Consider the following 17,813-nt stretch of genomic DNA (forward strand, 5'->3'; position numbering starts at 1 on the left):
GATTATTATATAATATAACAATTAAATATGTAATAATTAAAAAAAATAGTTCTCACTGATTTAATATAATTATTATTAAGAATACATAATTAGATGTTCTGTTGTAACCGTGTATCTTTTTCCTTTACTTTTTCGAGGGAAACAATTTTGATGAATTTTATGTATCAATAGGTGATATTTAAGGTAAGAGTCTTACTCTTTATTTTAATAGAAATGAATTAGGTAAGAAATTGATATAAGAGGATGAAAATAAAGAGCATACTAAAAATTGGAATTCGTTTGATTGAAATGAAATGGTGAGAAGAGAAAAAAGAAAAAAAAATGGTGGATTATATTATATTATATTATATTATATTATATTATATAAGTGTGATAATTGACGAGAAATGATGTAGAAGTTGTTTTCTCATTGTCATAACCCATTGTTTTTTTTGTTTTGTTTTAAGTCATGTTATATTTCAATAAACATGTTATAGACATAATTGATTGATTAGGAAAATAATTGATTGTCATTTTTTTATTTCTTTTCTTATTTTATTCTTATGTCTCTTAAATCAAATGTTCCTATTTTATTTTTATTTTTATTTTTTCATTCACTCTAATTTCATTATTGTGTTGATTGTCTCTTACCCTACTTCCTATTTAATAGGAAAAACAAGGGACCTTTTTAATAGGAAAAACAAGGGAGGAGGGGAGGAGGGGAGGAAGAGTTAAAAGTTGAAATAAAAATAAAAAGAAAGAGAGAGATGAGTTAGAGAGAACTAGAAAGGAATATTGGCTAGAGAGGATCTAGATCCAATTTTGTTTATTTTATTTTTACCTTTTTATTTCTTTTATGCTAAATACATTCTCATATTTTTGGATTTTTATCTTATAAGTGCAAATTGTCCACAAGACTTGGTTGAATATTCTCTAGATTGCATTCTTTTCTTTTCATCCACGAGACTCAAACTCAAACCTTACTTAAAAGGATTCAATCTCAATTCTACTTATATAAAATATTTGTTAGCATAACTTAGTTATCATGAAAATTAGAATATTTAATTATAATTATTAGAATAAAATTAATGATAATCATGTATTTAATTTAAAAATTACATGTGATCCTTAGTCAAAGATAAAGGAAATAAAAGAAGATTTAGAATTAAATACATAATTTAAACTATTAATTTTCGTCTAATGATTATAGTTAAGTGTTATCATTTCTTTGAAATAATCAATAATTCTCACAAAATACCATATATATATACTATTTTATATTTTTTTTTGTTAATTTTATAGGTGTGAAGTATTTATTAGTTATGTCAGTGGTTAATCTCCACCTAGAAACATGATTGATTGCTTTTAATGAGATTTGAACATAATACATTACTTAAAAGATCTAAATTCAATTCAATTCATAGTAACATAATGTTGGTATTATTCATTTTGTAGAATCTTGACTTATTCAAACCTCTAAAGTGAACAACTCACATTAGTTGTTGATGAAAAAAATAAACAAATGATATTACATATACTGGATTTTTAATCCGTGCATCGCACGGATAAAAAGAGAATTTGAGTGTTTTCATTAGATTTTAATTTTTTATTTAATTATAAAAATAAGCACATATGTTTGTTAAAGAATATGACAACTTTTTCTTAAATTTTTTTAAACATAATTAAATGTCCAAATTTATATTCCTAAAAGCAAAATCTCTTGAAATAAATCTCATATATGTTATAAAGTTGCCACATTTTTTATGAACACGTGAAATTTTGGATTTCATTTTTATAGATACTCTTATAATTACTATTTTTATTAAAAAAAATGAAATAAACCATGTTTTTATCCTGAATTGTTTAACATTTATAATTTTGATCCTTAAACTTTTACCTATTAGTCTTTGTTTTTGAACTTTTTTTCGGTCTTTCCATCATTTTGGTTCATTTTAATCATCACGATGTGATATTATTTTATTATTATATGATTTTATTACTTTTTTTGGTGATTTTTAATCTTAAAATTTGTAACCAAAACCAGAACAATGTCTAGAAATATAATAACAAATGATACAGAAACTAGAAATTTTACTATTCAATTATCTACAAATTGCGATATTTTTTGCAACAAAATCTTTATAAACAAAGCAGATGTTGTAGATTTGCAATCGGCCAAAGAAAAAATGAATTTAGGACTTGATTTTATCGTACACGATAACAGATCAGTCACTATTACAAAAGACTACTTATTAATTTCTACAAATTCACAAATATCACCCATAATAGACAAACTCACATCAAAGTTACGAACAAAGCATGGTGATGCCCCCGCTACTAATGTTAGTAATCAATGTCCTTGTGACACACCTGGTAGCTGTAAAATAAAAGAATAAAAAAATTATGGTAGGATAGGAACTTTAGAAACATCCCTTGATCCTTACCATGAAAATATTTTAGAAAGTATAAAAATAGAAATCGAGTTACAATATGAGTTATCCATGGCAGAATCGGATTATAATCCCGTCAAGATCAACAAAATCATAACTTTCGATAATATACAACAGATTATAGATGGATTAAACAAAATAAATATAATAGGAGAGGACCCTACAAAATATTGGGAAAAAGATCCTGTTATATGCAAATTAGAAATTATAAACTCAAATTTGATAATTAAAAGTAAAGATATTCAGTATGGGAACTTCGAACAAGAAGAATGTAAAAACCACATAAAAATCCTCTTGGATCTAAAAGTTATAGTACCTAGCACTAGTCCCCATAGAAGCCCTGCTTTTATTGTTAATAAACATTAAGAACAAAAAAGAGGAAAAACTAGAATGGTTTATAACTATAAAAGGCTTAATGACAACATTCACATAGATGGATACACTATTCCTTCTAAGGATGTGTTGATAAATAGGATACAGAAAGCCAAATGGTTTTCTAAATTTGATCTAAAATCTGGATTTCACCAAGTTAAGATGCATCCTGATTCTATAAAATGGACTGCCTTTTCTTCTTCAGAAGGATTATTCGAATGGAAAGTAATGTCTTTCGGATTGAAAAATGCACCACAAATTTTCCAAAGAAAAATGGATAATATTTTTGGAAATTACAAAGAATTTACTTGTACATATATAGATAATGTACTAGTCTTTTCAAGAACTAAAGAAGAATATTATTTACATCTCAAACAAGTTCTTCATTTATTTGAAAAATTTGGCTTAATTATCTCAAAGTCAAAAATGGAGATTTGTAAGACTCATATATCTTTCCTAGAAATAGAAATAGGAAACGGAAAAATAAGGCTCTAGTCTCATATCTCCCAGAAAATTCTTAGTTTCCCAGATAAAATGAAAGATATAAAAACCCTAAGAGCTTTTCTAGGTCTACTTAATTATGCAAGAAATTTTATTAAAGATTTAGGAAAATACATAGCTCCTTAATTTGATAACTCACAAAAACGCAAACACTTTCGCATTCATCGGCTAAGACATTTTCCTTTGACAGCACCCCAGGGATTGCCACCTTAACTAGTACCTAGAGTTCATGGGCATGGAAACTTTGAATACAAAAACATCATAGATAAAGTGAAAAACTAAATAAATCTATTATATATACAGCAAAACTTAATACCAACTCTTGCCACAAGGTGGTTGAACATCATAAAAAGAAAAAAAAAATACATAAAACTAAACACAAAGTCCCAACACATCGAGAGGTAACAAACTCAAACATCTCCTTTGCAGGCAACTCCAAGTTCTAGGTTCCATATCAAAGAACAAAGAGTAGATTATAGTTAGAGTTTGAATAACGATTATTATCCCAAAGGTCTCGTGCTTAGTCTAGGTACCCTTTCTCTAGAAGGGTCTCTGCTTACAACTAAGTTATGCTTAATGCCATTTACAAGGTCCAAAACACTGCTCTCTAGAAGGCTTTCCATTTAGCATGACCATGTCATTTTTAGCACAGTCTCCAGACTAAATCCATCGTCTCTCTTGAGGGTCTCATTCTGAGCGTGAGACTTTAACACTTAGCGTAGTCGAGTCTCGAGCATCAAGCTTAAGTCCAAAAAGATATAGCATTTAGCATTCATCCTGGCACGCTTAGCACCTCAAATTTTATAACACTTCCAGCTTTGGAAGCCTCACACTCAATTTTCCTTCAATGAGCTTAACGCAGATCATCACTCCAAATCCCAAGACCCATGTGCTCTCAATGTGCATAGGGCGCTTAGTGCGTACATGCAATCTCAAAGGGTCTAGGATCCATGCTCCCAATGATCACCAAACCAACTAGTCCAATGCATACTAAACAGTTCCTAATCACTTTTATTTCATTTCTAATTGATCAACCTACCCAATAAATCTCTCAATCATGCATAATCATCAAAACCGATAAAAAAAAAACAATTTTAGCTAGTTTTCAAAAGGAAAAAAAAAGGGAAACCAAGGAAAACGATAATCAAAGGGGTTGGATAGATTAAAGGGAAGCACTAATTACCTTAGGAATGCGATGAAGTTGAGCATTGGGACACTCACCCTAAATGGACTATAACCATTTACCATGACCCTACTTCTAATGTACATAATTTGGGATGGTAAACTCCTGCCGTAAAATAGTATTTTTAAAACTGCTACAAAACACAGTTAGCAACGGTCGCAATTTTTTCTTAATAACGTTAACTTTGAGGAACCAAAAGGGAACTTTGCCCAATTATAGGATTTTTTTTTCATTTTTTTAAAGTTTCGGATGATTTTGTATATAGAAAAAGAAAGGATATAAAATAAATTAAATTAAAAAATAGATAAAATAAAATAAAAGCCCATAATTGGGTGTTAATAGAAAATATTTATTAAAGCAATGGTACTGATCATTATTTCGCTTATATGTATCAGGGTAAGAAAGAGTTCATGGTACTAAGCAAGGACAATTTGGAACACTGGATCTAACACTTCCATGGGCATTCTTACAAGAACAATAAGCCTGCTTTCCTGGTTGAGAAGAGACAATGTTATTTTGATCCAATATAATGTTGAAACAACCTAATGGGCCGCAACTTAAGTCAATAGCTTGGTCATATGTACATGTTCCTCGAAATCCACGGAATGTTACGTCACTCACTTGGACTTCTCCATTCTATTTATGCCAAAAATGCAACTTTACTAATCAATAAACACAAGAAGCAAGTTGAAATCACAATATAATATGAATGTAAAGTTAAGTGAATACCGTTAAATCATCCTCACCAACATAGAATTGGTCTATAATTATTGGGTTGCGAGCCTGTATTAATGTGATTTCCTCAAAAGTTATTCTTTTTGCATAACCTGATCCACCCTATAAAGAAATGGACAATATATAAAATATTACTTTCAAGTGGGAAGAGATAATGGAAATATATTTTTTCCTTATTTTTCCTTTTTTGTTTGTTCCATACATCTGAATATTTTTAAGCATTTGATTCTCAATTTTACTAAGGACACCTCTAAATCAATGTTGCAGGACTTAAAATAATAATACTTTGTAATATATTACTACTCACGTTGTTTATATAATTACATAGTTTGAGTTGAAGAAAAGGGTACAAAATATACAATTATAGCAGAATAGCTCTAGGAAGCAAGTATGTTGTCATCCTAACTTCCTATTATTTTTTATCAACAAAATAAAATCCTTAGTGTGTGTATATATATATTACTTACTGCAAATGTCTTGATTCTTGCTCCATTTGTAGTGCTCGTGAACTTGCAGTTTTGTACATGAACTTCTTGGATTGTATCATAATTTCTACCCAGGCTGCCAATGCTGATTAATTCATTCATGTTAATTGATGAATTTGCGCCAAAGTTAGGAATAATTAACATAAGATAGTAATTTAATCAAGGAAACATCATATAGTTTGATGTCATGTGCAAGTGTGTAATAATTCCGTCTAACATTTAACAGTTATTTTCATATTAAAAAGACTCATACATTAAATAAACTAGTACACTATTTATATGAACCTTATTCCATGGCCTGGTCCACAATCAATCCCAGTAACATTGATGTAAGAGGAGCTACCAGTGATGGCAATACAATCATCACCTATTTAGAAAGACAATCTAAGTTAAAATAGTTATTTTAAAACATTGCATTGAAATATGATATGTACATGTATAAGATAGATGAAAACTTGGTTTACCAGATGCTATAAAGGAATCTCTTATCATGATATTTTGGGAAGAATTAATATCAATTCCATCAGTGTTGGGACTATTACCAGGAGCATGAATATTAATATTAGAGAATATGGCTCCCTGACATTGATTTATGCCTATGTGAGCTCTTGGACTATTAATGATGTTCAAGTAACTAACACTAAGACGATTGCATGATTGGAAAGAAAGGACCTGCATCATCCACGTGAAAAATTCAGTCACAAGATATTGAGAATTACTTAGAAACTATAGTACACTATTATATTGGTTTAGTACTTCGTTACTTATTATGCGTCGTTTAAGGTTGTTACGTAAAACTTAAGAAAGATAATATTTTTTATTCTAATAAAATAGTCATGAAATTTCTTTTTTTTAATCTTTTTTTCTTACTCCACAATAAATATGTGTGTAAAATAATTAAATATTATAAAATAAATAAGAATATAATTGATAAATGGATAATTAATGTGATCTTGAACTTTGGAAATGAAAAATAAATAAAAATAAAATTTTCAAAATCTGACACTTAAGAAAAACAAAGAAAGTACATTAGTAGCTTATTAAATTTTTTGAAATTTTAATTAGATCCTAAATTAAAAAAATATAATTAAGTTCTTTTTTTTTCATTTTTGTTATTGAATTTCTAAACTAAAGTTAGTTTATTTCAGCTTGAAACAGTTGAAAAAAAATAACAATTTGTGCTGATCTTACTCACTCTAAGAACCCAATTATAAAATTCAGGAACAAGATATACATTGAGAATAACTTAGAAACTGTAAGAATATTATATTCATACACAACCTCTTTCTATCTCACTTTCATCTTTTTTTCTTCTTGATTTTCACCACATCATTGATCATATTTATTAATTTCTCATCCTTATTTTATTTTATTTATTTATTTTCTCCCTGTTTATTTCTTTCTTCCATCCATACTTCCCAAATTTAAAATGTATGTATAGCTTTTTCTTTTCCTTTCCTGAAACTATAATCTCATTCTTTTCCAGCTTCAAGTTATCAGTCGACCTTTACTTCAAGTATACCTAAGTGCATTGACGTAGCTTGAGGTAGTAGAAATTTAAAATTATTAAATTAATAAATATTTTAATAGAGTAATGATTTGATTTTTTTTTAATATCAATATCAATATATAAAACAAGTCAATTATGGGAAAACAAAGTTTATGAAATCGTCTAACCGCTGGTCGTGGACAATTTTTGCATGCCCACCATGTGGAACCATCGCCATCAAGTAATCCTCCATTTCCTTCAATTGTAAGACCGTTTATGTTTGAGATCAAAATCCAAGTATACTTATATCCTCCTACCCAAGCATCTTTCGCAGGTGCAACTATTTTCCCTCGAAGCTGCATCAAGAATAGGGGAAATTAAGTAAATAAATAAAATGAGAAAAATACAAGTTATTAATCTTTGTACCCAAGCGATACACAATTTTTTTATATTAAACTTATATTATAATAATTATTTAAATGACGTACTATAATTTATATCTTCTGCAGATATTTTTAAAATCACTTTTGTAATTAATTAAATATCATTCATTTTAGTTTTATGACACTGACGTGCTGCAATTTAGATTTTTTGCATTCAAATAGGACAGAACAAAACATTTGAGCTATCATTAATTACACTTCATTGCAATGTTTACGAAAATTTTAAATAATTAATGTTCTTAAAGGAAAACATTAAATAAAAATTTTTAACTAACGAATAAAGTTAATTCATACACAGTTATCATAAGATAATTATACAAATGGCCAACTTAATTAATATCAAAACAATCATTAATTACAAAGAAAATTTTACGTGGTGGATTTTTTTTTTATTATGCAAGACACAACAATTAATGGAATATATGACAATAATATAAATTGTATTGATCTAACTTCATAAAAAGGTTGATCTGTAATATATACTTAAAAGATATATAAAAATTAATAAATGAATAATTGATTATTTTTAAAACAATAATGTATCCAAAAAGGTATTATACTATTCTTTTGTTAAATTTACAATAAAATATTTTTATATACCAAAACATTTATTTTTGCTCATTTATATTACATTAAAGTTGGAGAGATAATAATAATATCAAACTTGTATATCTCATGTTATAACAATAATACATTTATTAAATTACATCTCATACTAGCTAGCTATAGGCACTCTTAATCATGTCCTAATTAATTGTTGAAATTTTTTTATCTATTATGATTATTTATTTTACAGGCTATTGATTTTTTGACATTATAAATATAAATTTTTTATTATTATATATGCAAGACACATAATTTGAATAAATCATAATGATAATTACATATTAATAATTTTTAAAACACGATCAAACTTGTATACTTATAATATTACAAATGGTAAATTAAACAACTATTTCAGATTTTTTTTTGTTAGAATTATTTCATATCATCCTATCTTTAGTTCGTTTTTTAATATGATATTTTAATTTTAAAATTAAAATTTATAAATATAATAAATAATTGCTTAATAATTCATTAATGAAAGAATGAATTCAAATACTCATTAATAACACTATTAAAATCTATTATCATTTTTCTAATACCTCATAAGTGTATTTAAGGGGTGGAGGATTTTAAAAGACATTTTTAAAATAAAAACATCTTGTGGATTTTAAAGATTTTGTAAAAATATAATGATTTTTAACATTTTTTCTAAAAGACTTTTTGATTGAGACTTTATAGTTTTGATTTTAATGAATTTATAACATGAATTCATAATATTTGATAAAAGACTTTATGGATTTTTAATATTTTAAAGGATTCTATTGATTTTTAGAAAATATTCAAAATTACAAGAGTTGATTAAAAGGATAACAAATTAAATGATAAATTTTGGATAAATAAAAGTAAAACCAATGTATTTTTTAATCTTTTAATAGCTAATTGATTCTAACTTTGTGTTCTCCTATACAATACTTCTCGACATATAAAATATTATAATAACCCTTCATGCATTAACAATTTTTCATTCCTCTTGATTTTGAATAACAAGTTCAAAGTTATAGTATTAGTAATAATGAAAATGATTATTCGTCTATTGGGTTCAATTGGAAGTTTAGTAAAGAAAATTATGAATTTTTTTGTAATGTTTATATCGTCTTCAACGAAGAAAGAAGACATTATATCCCATAATCAATGTTTTACATGGGAAGACTTGAATTTCCAAATCATGAGAATATAAATCTACAGACTTTAATTGTGAGAATTTTGGCTTGTATATTTTGGATATGTTCTCAAATAATTTTATATTGATACAAAATCGCAAAGTCTGATAGCAAAAGAAAGAAAAAATCTAACAAAATCTGAAGAGTTTATGTGAAATGTTTGATGAGTATTTTGTATTAAAATGTCATTTAAAATCCATCAAAATCTATTATAAAAATAATCCATTAAAATCGGTATACTTTTGAATACTAAAAGACTTTTTTCATTATAAAAAGTCTTAAATAAATACCAAATATTATTGTACTCTTTAAAATGATAATAGTGTTGATTGAATACTACAAAACTTATTTTTATTGTTTAAAAGTCTTCAATGAATACCACATGACTTTTTTATAAAAAAAATATTTTAAAATTTTAATTAAATACATCCCTAAATCTTATTTTTTTATTAAATGTCTCACTAATTAATACTATCTTCCATCCTTAATATTGAGACCATGATGTATCAACTTAAATGAGTCAATGTAGTCACAGAGAAAAATACAAATTAAAAGAATTCAAAGAAAAAGTCTAACAAAATCTAAAAATTTATTAGGACCAAATGAAAATTTTGAAAATTTTCCAGTCTCTAAAAACATTTAGCCATCATTTAAATACCATTGAAATATTTTTAGTTTTTTAGTTGAAAACAACCAGGGAAAAATTATTTTTTTCCATATAATAATGATTGAGTACTGGATATTTATTTTAAACATGAAAAAAATATTTGAAAATTACTTAATTAAGTTTTTATTCTTTAAAACTTTATTATTTTCAATTTATCCCTTATTTTATTTTGAATGAGTTTTTTAATAAAATATTTTTTCATAGAATCTCCAATATTCGTTGGGCTACTCTTTTTTCTCCTTGTTATGTAATGTTTTACTTACTTTTTTCTAAATTATAACTTTTTATTTTTTTATTCGATCGGCATCCCAGTCTAGAGATCAAGTGAAAAACTTATTATATTTATACAGATTAAATTTTAAAAAAATGGTATTAAAAAGTGAATAAATGGCATTTAATAAAAACTTGAAAAATAATAAAGAATTTTTTTTATGAGTGACTTATTTAAAATATTAATATAAAAATTACACTAAAAAATCATAAAACTTTAAAGTACCAAAAGCTTAATCAAACAAAAAGAAATAACAGATTGGTGGTAAGTGGTTGGATGTGACATTAGAAATACCTGAATTTGAATTGCGGCGGAGCAAGGACCCTTTAGTATTAAGCTTGACACCAAGAATACTCTGTTTGGTGGTATAAGTAGAGTTGCTGCTCCTTGTGCTCCACACGTGCTTTGCCATGCTCTTAAAAAGGCCTACCATCAACTCAAAATATAAATATTTTTTAAATGTCAACTTGGTTAAAACTTGCTTTCAAATGCGCATGGAGATAGCAAATTAGCAACTACAAATTAACTACTGTTATTTGAGATTTATCCTGCAAATTATATCTGAAATTACTACTTTTGGTAACTATTGTTCATTTTGAGGTAAATAAATTATACTTATTTTGGGTATTTATAGAAAAAAGAGTTTACACATGTATCACATGCTGGCATGATACTACTAATTAATACTAGTAAGTGTCACTTGGGATGATCTCTTAACCCTTCATTAAACACATTCCAGTAGGGATTCGGGACCAAAAACAATGCTTTTTATATTTTTGAGAGATGAAAATAATTTTTTTTATAAAAACCAAAATCAAATTCTACTCTTATATAGGAACTAAAAATACATTTAAGTGTTAATTTTTTTTATAAATTTAGTCCTCTGCTATTTTACTTATGTAATATTTTGATCAATATGTTAACGTGACTTACAACACTTAACCAAAATACTACCATATAGTAATAGAGTGCTAACTTGGATGTGTAATAAAATGTCAAATTAGCATTTTCATTAAGTTAAATGTTGAATGTCAAGTTGACAAATAGATCAAAATTGTACAGTTAAAATTCAAAAAAAAAATTGCAAAAAAAGGAGAATAAATCCAAAAAATAACAATAATAGAAAATCCAAAACTACAAAGCCTTAAAATTATAAATAACACAAGAGAAGCACACATACTTGTGAATCATCTGATCTGCCATCTCCCTTAGCACCATAGTTTATCACATTATAAATTGTGTTGGTACCAACACTATGACATAAATATGGTGAAATAATAAAGGCAAGAATGAAAACACAAGTGTCTAGGCTTTGCATGTTTCAAGCAAGGGAAATTTTTCTTCTTTTCTTTGTTGAATTCTCTTTGGAAGATCAAGACTTGAGGATTGACTAAAGTGATTTATGTTTTGCGAAAGAAGCACGGGTGCTGGGTTCAATATATATAGAAAGCAATTTCCATCTACGCAAGTATGCGTACATATTATAACTGGTACCTAGCATAATTAATAAAGCAATGCCTTTTTATTTTTGGAAGTCAATATCATAAATGAGTGATATAATACACTCTTGTCTTTTCTCCCTTGAGTTAATGTGTTATTAATTTAATTAAATACGGTTTCTCCCTTGAGTTAATGTGTTATTAATTTAAATACGGTTTCTCCCTTGAGTTAATGTGTTATTAATTTAAATACGGGCATATCATTTAAATGTGCCTACGTGTATTATCTTTAAGTTTGTCATATTGCCCTTGAATTACTTAACACTTTTCCGTTTTGTGGGGAGACGAAGCTTGGCACGAGGTCATCAATGAGGTCATGGATAACGAGAGAGTGTGGGTCGGTGGGATATCACAATGTATTTTGAAACATTAGAGTACGAGGAAGAGAACGAGGTTCTGAAAGTGGTGGCCACCATTGTTGATCAAATCTGAAATAGATAGCTAACTCAAATGGCTGACTCATCAAAAACAAAAAGAGTAGTCATATTCATTCCTCATAAATTTTATGGTGGATTGATGTGGAAATACACTACTAGAAAAACGTTTATCTACGACGAACATTTTTAGACGATTATGTAGAACCTTCTTAGAATATGACGCGGCAAAAATTTTATAATTAGGGAAATTAAAATTGTTTTTTACGTCACACATTCTAAGAGGGTTCCTTAAACTGTCTTAGAATGCCACTTGGTGGCAATCTTATAATAACGACGATTAAAGACAACAACGGTTTTCGTGTAAGATTGTCTTCATTCTTTTTGTAAATAATTGTGCTAAACTCGGTCATTCCCCCTATGAACTACCTATTTTCTCTCGAACGGCCTCCCTCAAACACTCTCCACTCTCCATCGTGCCCTTTCGGCCTTTGTGACTCTTGTCATCTCACTCCCTTTGCTAACTAAGCAGCCACCATTGAAACTATGTCCTATAGCGCCTCCACACATCGTGTTAGGTCGCCATATACGTCTCCATCTATTGGACCAGACTTAATGTGTATACTAGATGAAGATGACGATGAAGATGCCATTGATACCGTAAAATCAAATATAATACAAAAAATTGACAACAAAAATTTTACATTAAAAAAATTAACTACATTTACAAAAGATTAATTAAATATACATACCACATAATTAAAATATGAATAAATAACAAAATACATCAATTTGAACAAATAAAAAAATTAAAAATAACAATACGTACACAAATTTAAATAAATGTTCTAAAATACTCTACAAATAGCAAAATTACAAATTTAATAGCTACAAAAATTTAAATAAATGACCAAATTAAAATACATAAATTTGTTACACGTACAAAAATTTAACACAAAAAAACTTAAAATACTACCTAAAATACTTTACAAATAACAAAATTAAAAATTACATACCTACACAAATTTAAATAAATTACCAAATTAAAATACATAACAAAATTAAAAATTTAAACACGTACATAAATTTTACACAAATAAACTTAAAATACTACCTGCAATAGTCTACAAATAACAAAATTAAAAATTAAATAACTACAAAAATTTAAATAAATGACCAAATTAAAATACATAACAAAATTAAAAATTTAAACACGTACATAAATTTTACACAAATAAACTTAAAATACTACCTAAAATAGTCTACAAATAACAAAATTAAAAATTAAATAGCTACAAAAATTTAAATAAATGACCAAATTAAAATACATAATAAAATTAAAAAATTTTACACGTACATAAATTTTACACAAAAAAACTTAAAATACTACCTAAAATACTCTACAAATAAAAAAATTAAAAATTAACATAGCAACATAAATTGAAATAAATGACCAAATTAAAATACGTATATAATAAAATTATAAAATAAAACACGTACATAAATTTAACACAACAAAACTTAATTTACTTACTAAAATACTCAATACATAACAAAATTAAATATTAAAATACGTACATAAATTTAATTAAATGACCATATTTTTTTCCAATTATTAAAATTTAAATTAAATAGCAAATATTATACACAAAAAATGGTATTAAATAAAAAAAATTTCATGGAATAAAAAATTTAAAGAATGTATATATATATATATATATATATATATATATATATATATATATATAATTAATAAAATATCATATATTTCAATAAAAACTATAAATAAGTCAATTAAATAATATTCACATTCTAACTAAACCTAAAATACCATATATAAAATACAAATAATATCATACAAACCTAATAAATCTAAACTAAATAATAATAATATAACAACTAAAATTAACGTATAAATAATTTTATCACAAATAATAACATACAAATTTAAAAAATCTTAACAAAATCATATTAATAAATCCACTACAACTAACGTACAAATCACAATATATCAACTCAAATTTGTAACATATACATCTAACACAAATAATATCAATATTTCAATATACTACTTAAAATTTAAAAATTCCATCTAACATCAACAAACGTAACATATGTATATATAAAACAATTAATACCATGGTAATTTACAAAATTTAAAGAAAATAATATATATCAATTTAACTATAACTAACCTAACATATATCTGTATATATAACACAACTAATAACATATAATTTTTAAAACCTAACTTAAATACTATTAACCTATCAACTAAAGTTACCAAGTTAAGAACCACTTACCAAGCACAGAAGTCACGTAATATGAAGAGGAGAGAAACCATGTACAAGAAGTGAAACCACTTAAAGAACAAAGCACAGCCCTACAAACATTAACAAAATATATATATATATATATATATATATATATATATATATATATATATATATAACACAATAAATATTTACCATTCAAAAATACTTACCAAAAACAAAAGACAGCAACAAAATAAGAAGAACACAGTCAGTCTAATGGAGGAACTTATGAAGAAGAAACAAAGCAATGGAAGCAAAGGAAGGAAGCGCAACTGTGCACTCTCGGAGCTTCTGCTTTTATAATGGAAGAGGGCCAAAATTTTCAAACTGAAGCAACCCGTCAGCCATGCTGGCGATCCCAGTGCAAGGCAAACCGCCAATGGTAGTGGCGATTTTGCCTGCACCCCCTGACGCGTCTGCACTGCTGCACTGCCATGGCCTGCGAGAAGCAAGGCTAGACCTGCACCCTCAGCTATTAGAATTTGCCAGTTTGACTGGCGGTTCCCTATGAGTTGTGCATATTGCCAGTTCGAATGGCGATTTCTTCCTTGCATGGACATATCGTCACTGGCAGTGGCGAGTCTTTCACGGAGACCAAACTCGCCAGTGGTTCTAGCGGTTTGGCTGCATGCCCCATGCATTTCTTGCCAGAAATAATTTGAAAACAATCCCATCTGGAAGAATAGTTTCTAGAACTACCCCAGCAACAATTAATGCTCATGCTGAAACTCTTCAATTATCTCACAGATTTGAAATCAAAGGCTTTTTTGGCAAAGTCTTCAGATACCCATATCAATTTTTTCGTTATAAGAATAAGAATTAATTTCCCTCATCAACTTCATCTTCTTCCTTTACTGACAGATTCGTCAGCAAAGCGACTTCTGCTCCTTGCTCCGATCAGAAGAATTCTTCCACGCGAACGCGTGAAGTCCAATCACCAGAGGTGGTCATGATTACCAGTAATGAATCCAAAACAGAAACTCTTTGTATCTCATTTACCAGGTAATTGTGTCTGACCTTTCATTATCTCTTATTTCTTTGTTCTACTTTTTCTTCTCTTACCTATTATATATGCGTTCACTCTTCCGCATTGATTTTGATCATGGGTTTTAAATGTGATTATGTATCTGAATTTTATTGTTATATTTTCTTCAATTATTGTTAAAGATGCTTTTATATAGGTGATTATTGACTTTTTTAATTCCAACCACATTTTTTATGTTTGTTATATCATAGGTACCGAGCGAAGGTACGAGTAATGAAAGTGTCGCAACATTGCGGTAAGCTCTTAAATTAAAAATTTGTAAGCTATTTTTTTGTTTTTTTTTTTTGTTTTTGAAGGAAAATTTGTAAACTATTGAACTTATAAATGTTAGAGTTTGAACTCATTATCAAGATTCTGTTTTTAAAATTGGATATTTTTTCAGGGTCGAGATTCGCAGAAAAAACTATATATTGCCATCGGGTTAGTGGTTTCCTTCATATTCCTTTTTATTTTTATTGTTTCTCTTAAAAATAAACTGTTGTTCTTTTAAGCTGCATGATTTCGTCCTTCTGTTGTATATATGATGTTTTCATGCTTATGTTGAACGCATTTAGTGTTAATATTGATTTCTACACGCAGAGTGTAAATACTGAAATCAGTACAAGAGAAACAATTTGGTGAAGCTTCTAAGTATAGCTTTAGTCTGATAATATTCCTTCGTAAAAGCAATCATTTTGTGATTGCTTACTGCTAGATTTTTAACTTGTCACTATTTATAATTTAAATTTAAATTTGTGCAGCAAATTTGTGAATGGATTAATAGTATACCATGCATGATGAACTCAATTGCAATAGGTTGAATTTTGCTAATAGGAATAATATACCAAATAACAAACAGCGAGGGGCCTTTTTATTACATTTTTCTTCTTGATTTTGAGTTATTTTTCTATACTATTATTCAACTGGTCGAAGCACTAAAGCCTTAAAAAATCATGATAATCGACTATTTACTAGAAATTGAGGAGTTATAATAATAAATGTGTGGATGGGCAGGTGCATGAGATATTTCTTTGTTGTCTTATAGTTGAGCTTCAGTTTGATTGGAACAAGCATCTATGAAGTCTCACAAATACGGCCTGTTCCATCTACTAACATGCATGATTAATTAATACTGCAAGGGTTATTACAAATGGCCAATTGAGCAGTTTGTGTTTTTCTTTTATTCTTATTAATTTCTTCTTTTATATTCAGTTGGGTTCTGATTTGTAAGGTTTTTTTTTTTTTGTCTTTTTAACATGTATTCTTGATTGAGAAAGTTAATTGAGACATTATTTAATTTATAAAAAATAAAATTATTTCTAAAATATTCTTTATTAGAACTTGATATCATAAATAAAAAAGAATTATTAAAAATAGAACTAGAACTAAATGTTTTAAAAATAATAACATTAAATGAGATAAAATTAATTAGATTTACTTATAACATATAAAATCACTTTTTTGATTATATATTATACATGAGTCTAAATTATTTACATTCATATAATAAAGGTGTCAGTCGCAACCTTTTGCAGTGCATTTCATTTCCAACTGGCATCACTTGTCCTCTCATCAATTATGGATGCTCTTTATTAGGCATGCTCAATTTGATCGTTTCAAATGCAGCGACAATATTGGTTTTGTAGTCCTTTTTCTGTTCACATCTTTAATTGTTTATGCCAAATGATTCAAGGGTTCGGAGCATTATAAATCAATGTTCTCCTCACTTTAGTTTCTTTCTTATCGTTGAATTCTCATATATTACGAACATTACTCTGATGACTAAGGAGTCATGGAATATTATCGTTAGGGTCCTCCGCCTATGGTTTGTTCCTAGTTTGAATGGGAAAGGTCTTCGACTTTCAATGGAGATGGTTCTTCTCAGGATGAAAGGTTAGCTGATCACTTCCTCAACACTTTTTTTTTCCAATTTTTCCTTATTTCTTATTTAAAATTTATGCTTGCAAGGTGATAAGATCCATGTCTCGTTGAGAAAAACTCTCATTTACAAGTTTATAAAGGATATAAAGGAGGACTTGGTCTATAAAGTGGGTGGTGATCAGGTGGTTTTGCAGCAGTTTAAAGTTCTTAACATGCCACCAATGGTATATTATATACAAAAGCTGAATACTGAATATATGCTATGTTCATGCTATAGCCTATTCTTCCACTGCATACATTGTAAGTTGTTACTCTACCTGCTAAGGAATGAGAAATATAATCGTAACTAACTTAGCATTATTTCAAGAAGCATTATGTA

At 27.5% G+C, this 17,813-nt stretch overlaps 1 protein-coding gene across 1 annotated transcript; it reads right to left on the minus strand.

The window, feature by feature from the left end:
• Window positions 1-4,768: 4,768 nt before the first annotated feature.
• Window positions 4,769-11,911, minus strand: LOC100801217 (probable polygalacturonase At3g15720). Its single transcript, XM_006583426.4, has 8 exons — window positions 11,522-11,911; window positions 10,636-10,767; window positions 7,383-7,550; window positions 6,170-6,377; window positions 5,991-6,072; window positions 5,688-5,790; window positions 5,215-5,322; window positions 4,769-5,121 (listed from the first exon to the last, which is right to left on the minus strand). The coding sequence occupies exons 1-8, from the start codon at window positions 11,657-11,659 to the stop codon at window positions 4,894-4,896; spliced, it is 1,167 nt and encodes a 388-aa protein (XP_006583489.1). The 5' UTR covers window positions 11,660-11,911; the 3' UTR covers window positions 4,769-4,893.
• Between the last annotated feature and the right edge of the window lie 5,902 nt (window positions 11,912-17,813).

The sequence above is a fragment of the Glycine max genome, chromosome 7 (assembly GCF_000004515.6).
Source record: "Glycine max cultivar Williams 82 chromosome 7, Glycine_max_v4.0, whole genome shotgun sequence".
NCBI lineage: Eukaryota > Viridiplantae > Streptophyta > Magnoliopsida > Fabales > Fabaceae > Glycine > Glycine max.

Excerpts from the sequence above, each read along its gene's own strand:
- LOC100801217 (XM_006583426.4), bottom strand. The coding sequence starts at position 11,659 with ATGCAAAGCCTAGACACTTGTGTTTTCATTCTTGCCTTTATTATTTCA. Across the intron at positions 10,768-11,521 it reads GCAGATCAGATGATTCACAA|GCCTTTTTAAGAGCATGGCA; the intron begins GTATGTGTGCTT and ends AGTTGATGGTAG. Across the intron at positions 7,551-10,635 it reads CCGCCGCAATTCAAATTCAG|CTTCGAGGGAAAATAGTTGC; the intron begins GTATTTCTAATG and ends TTCTTGATGCAG.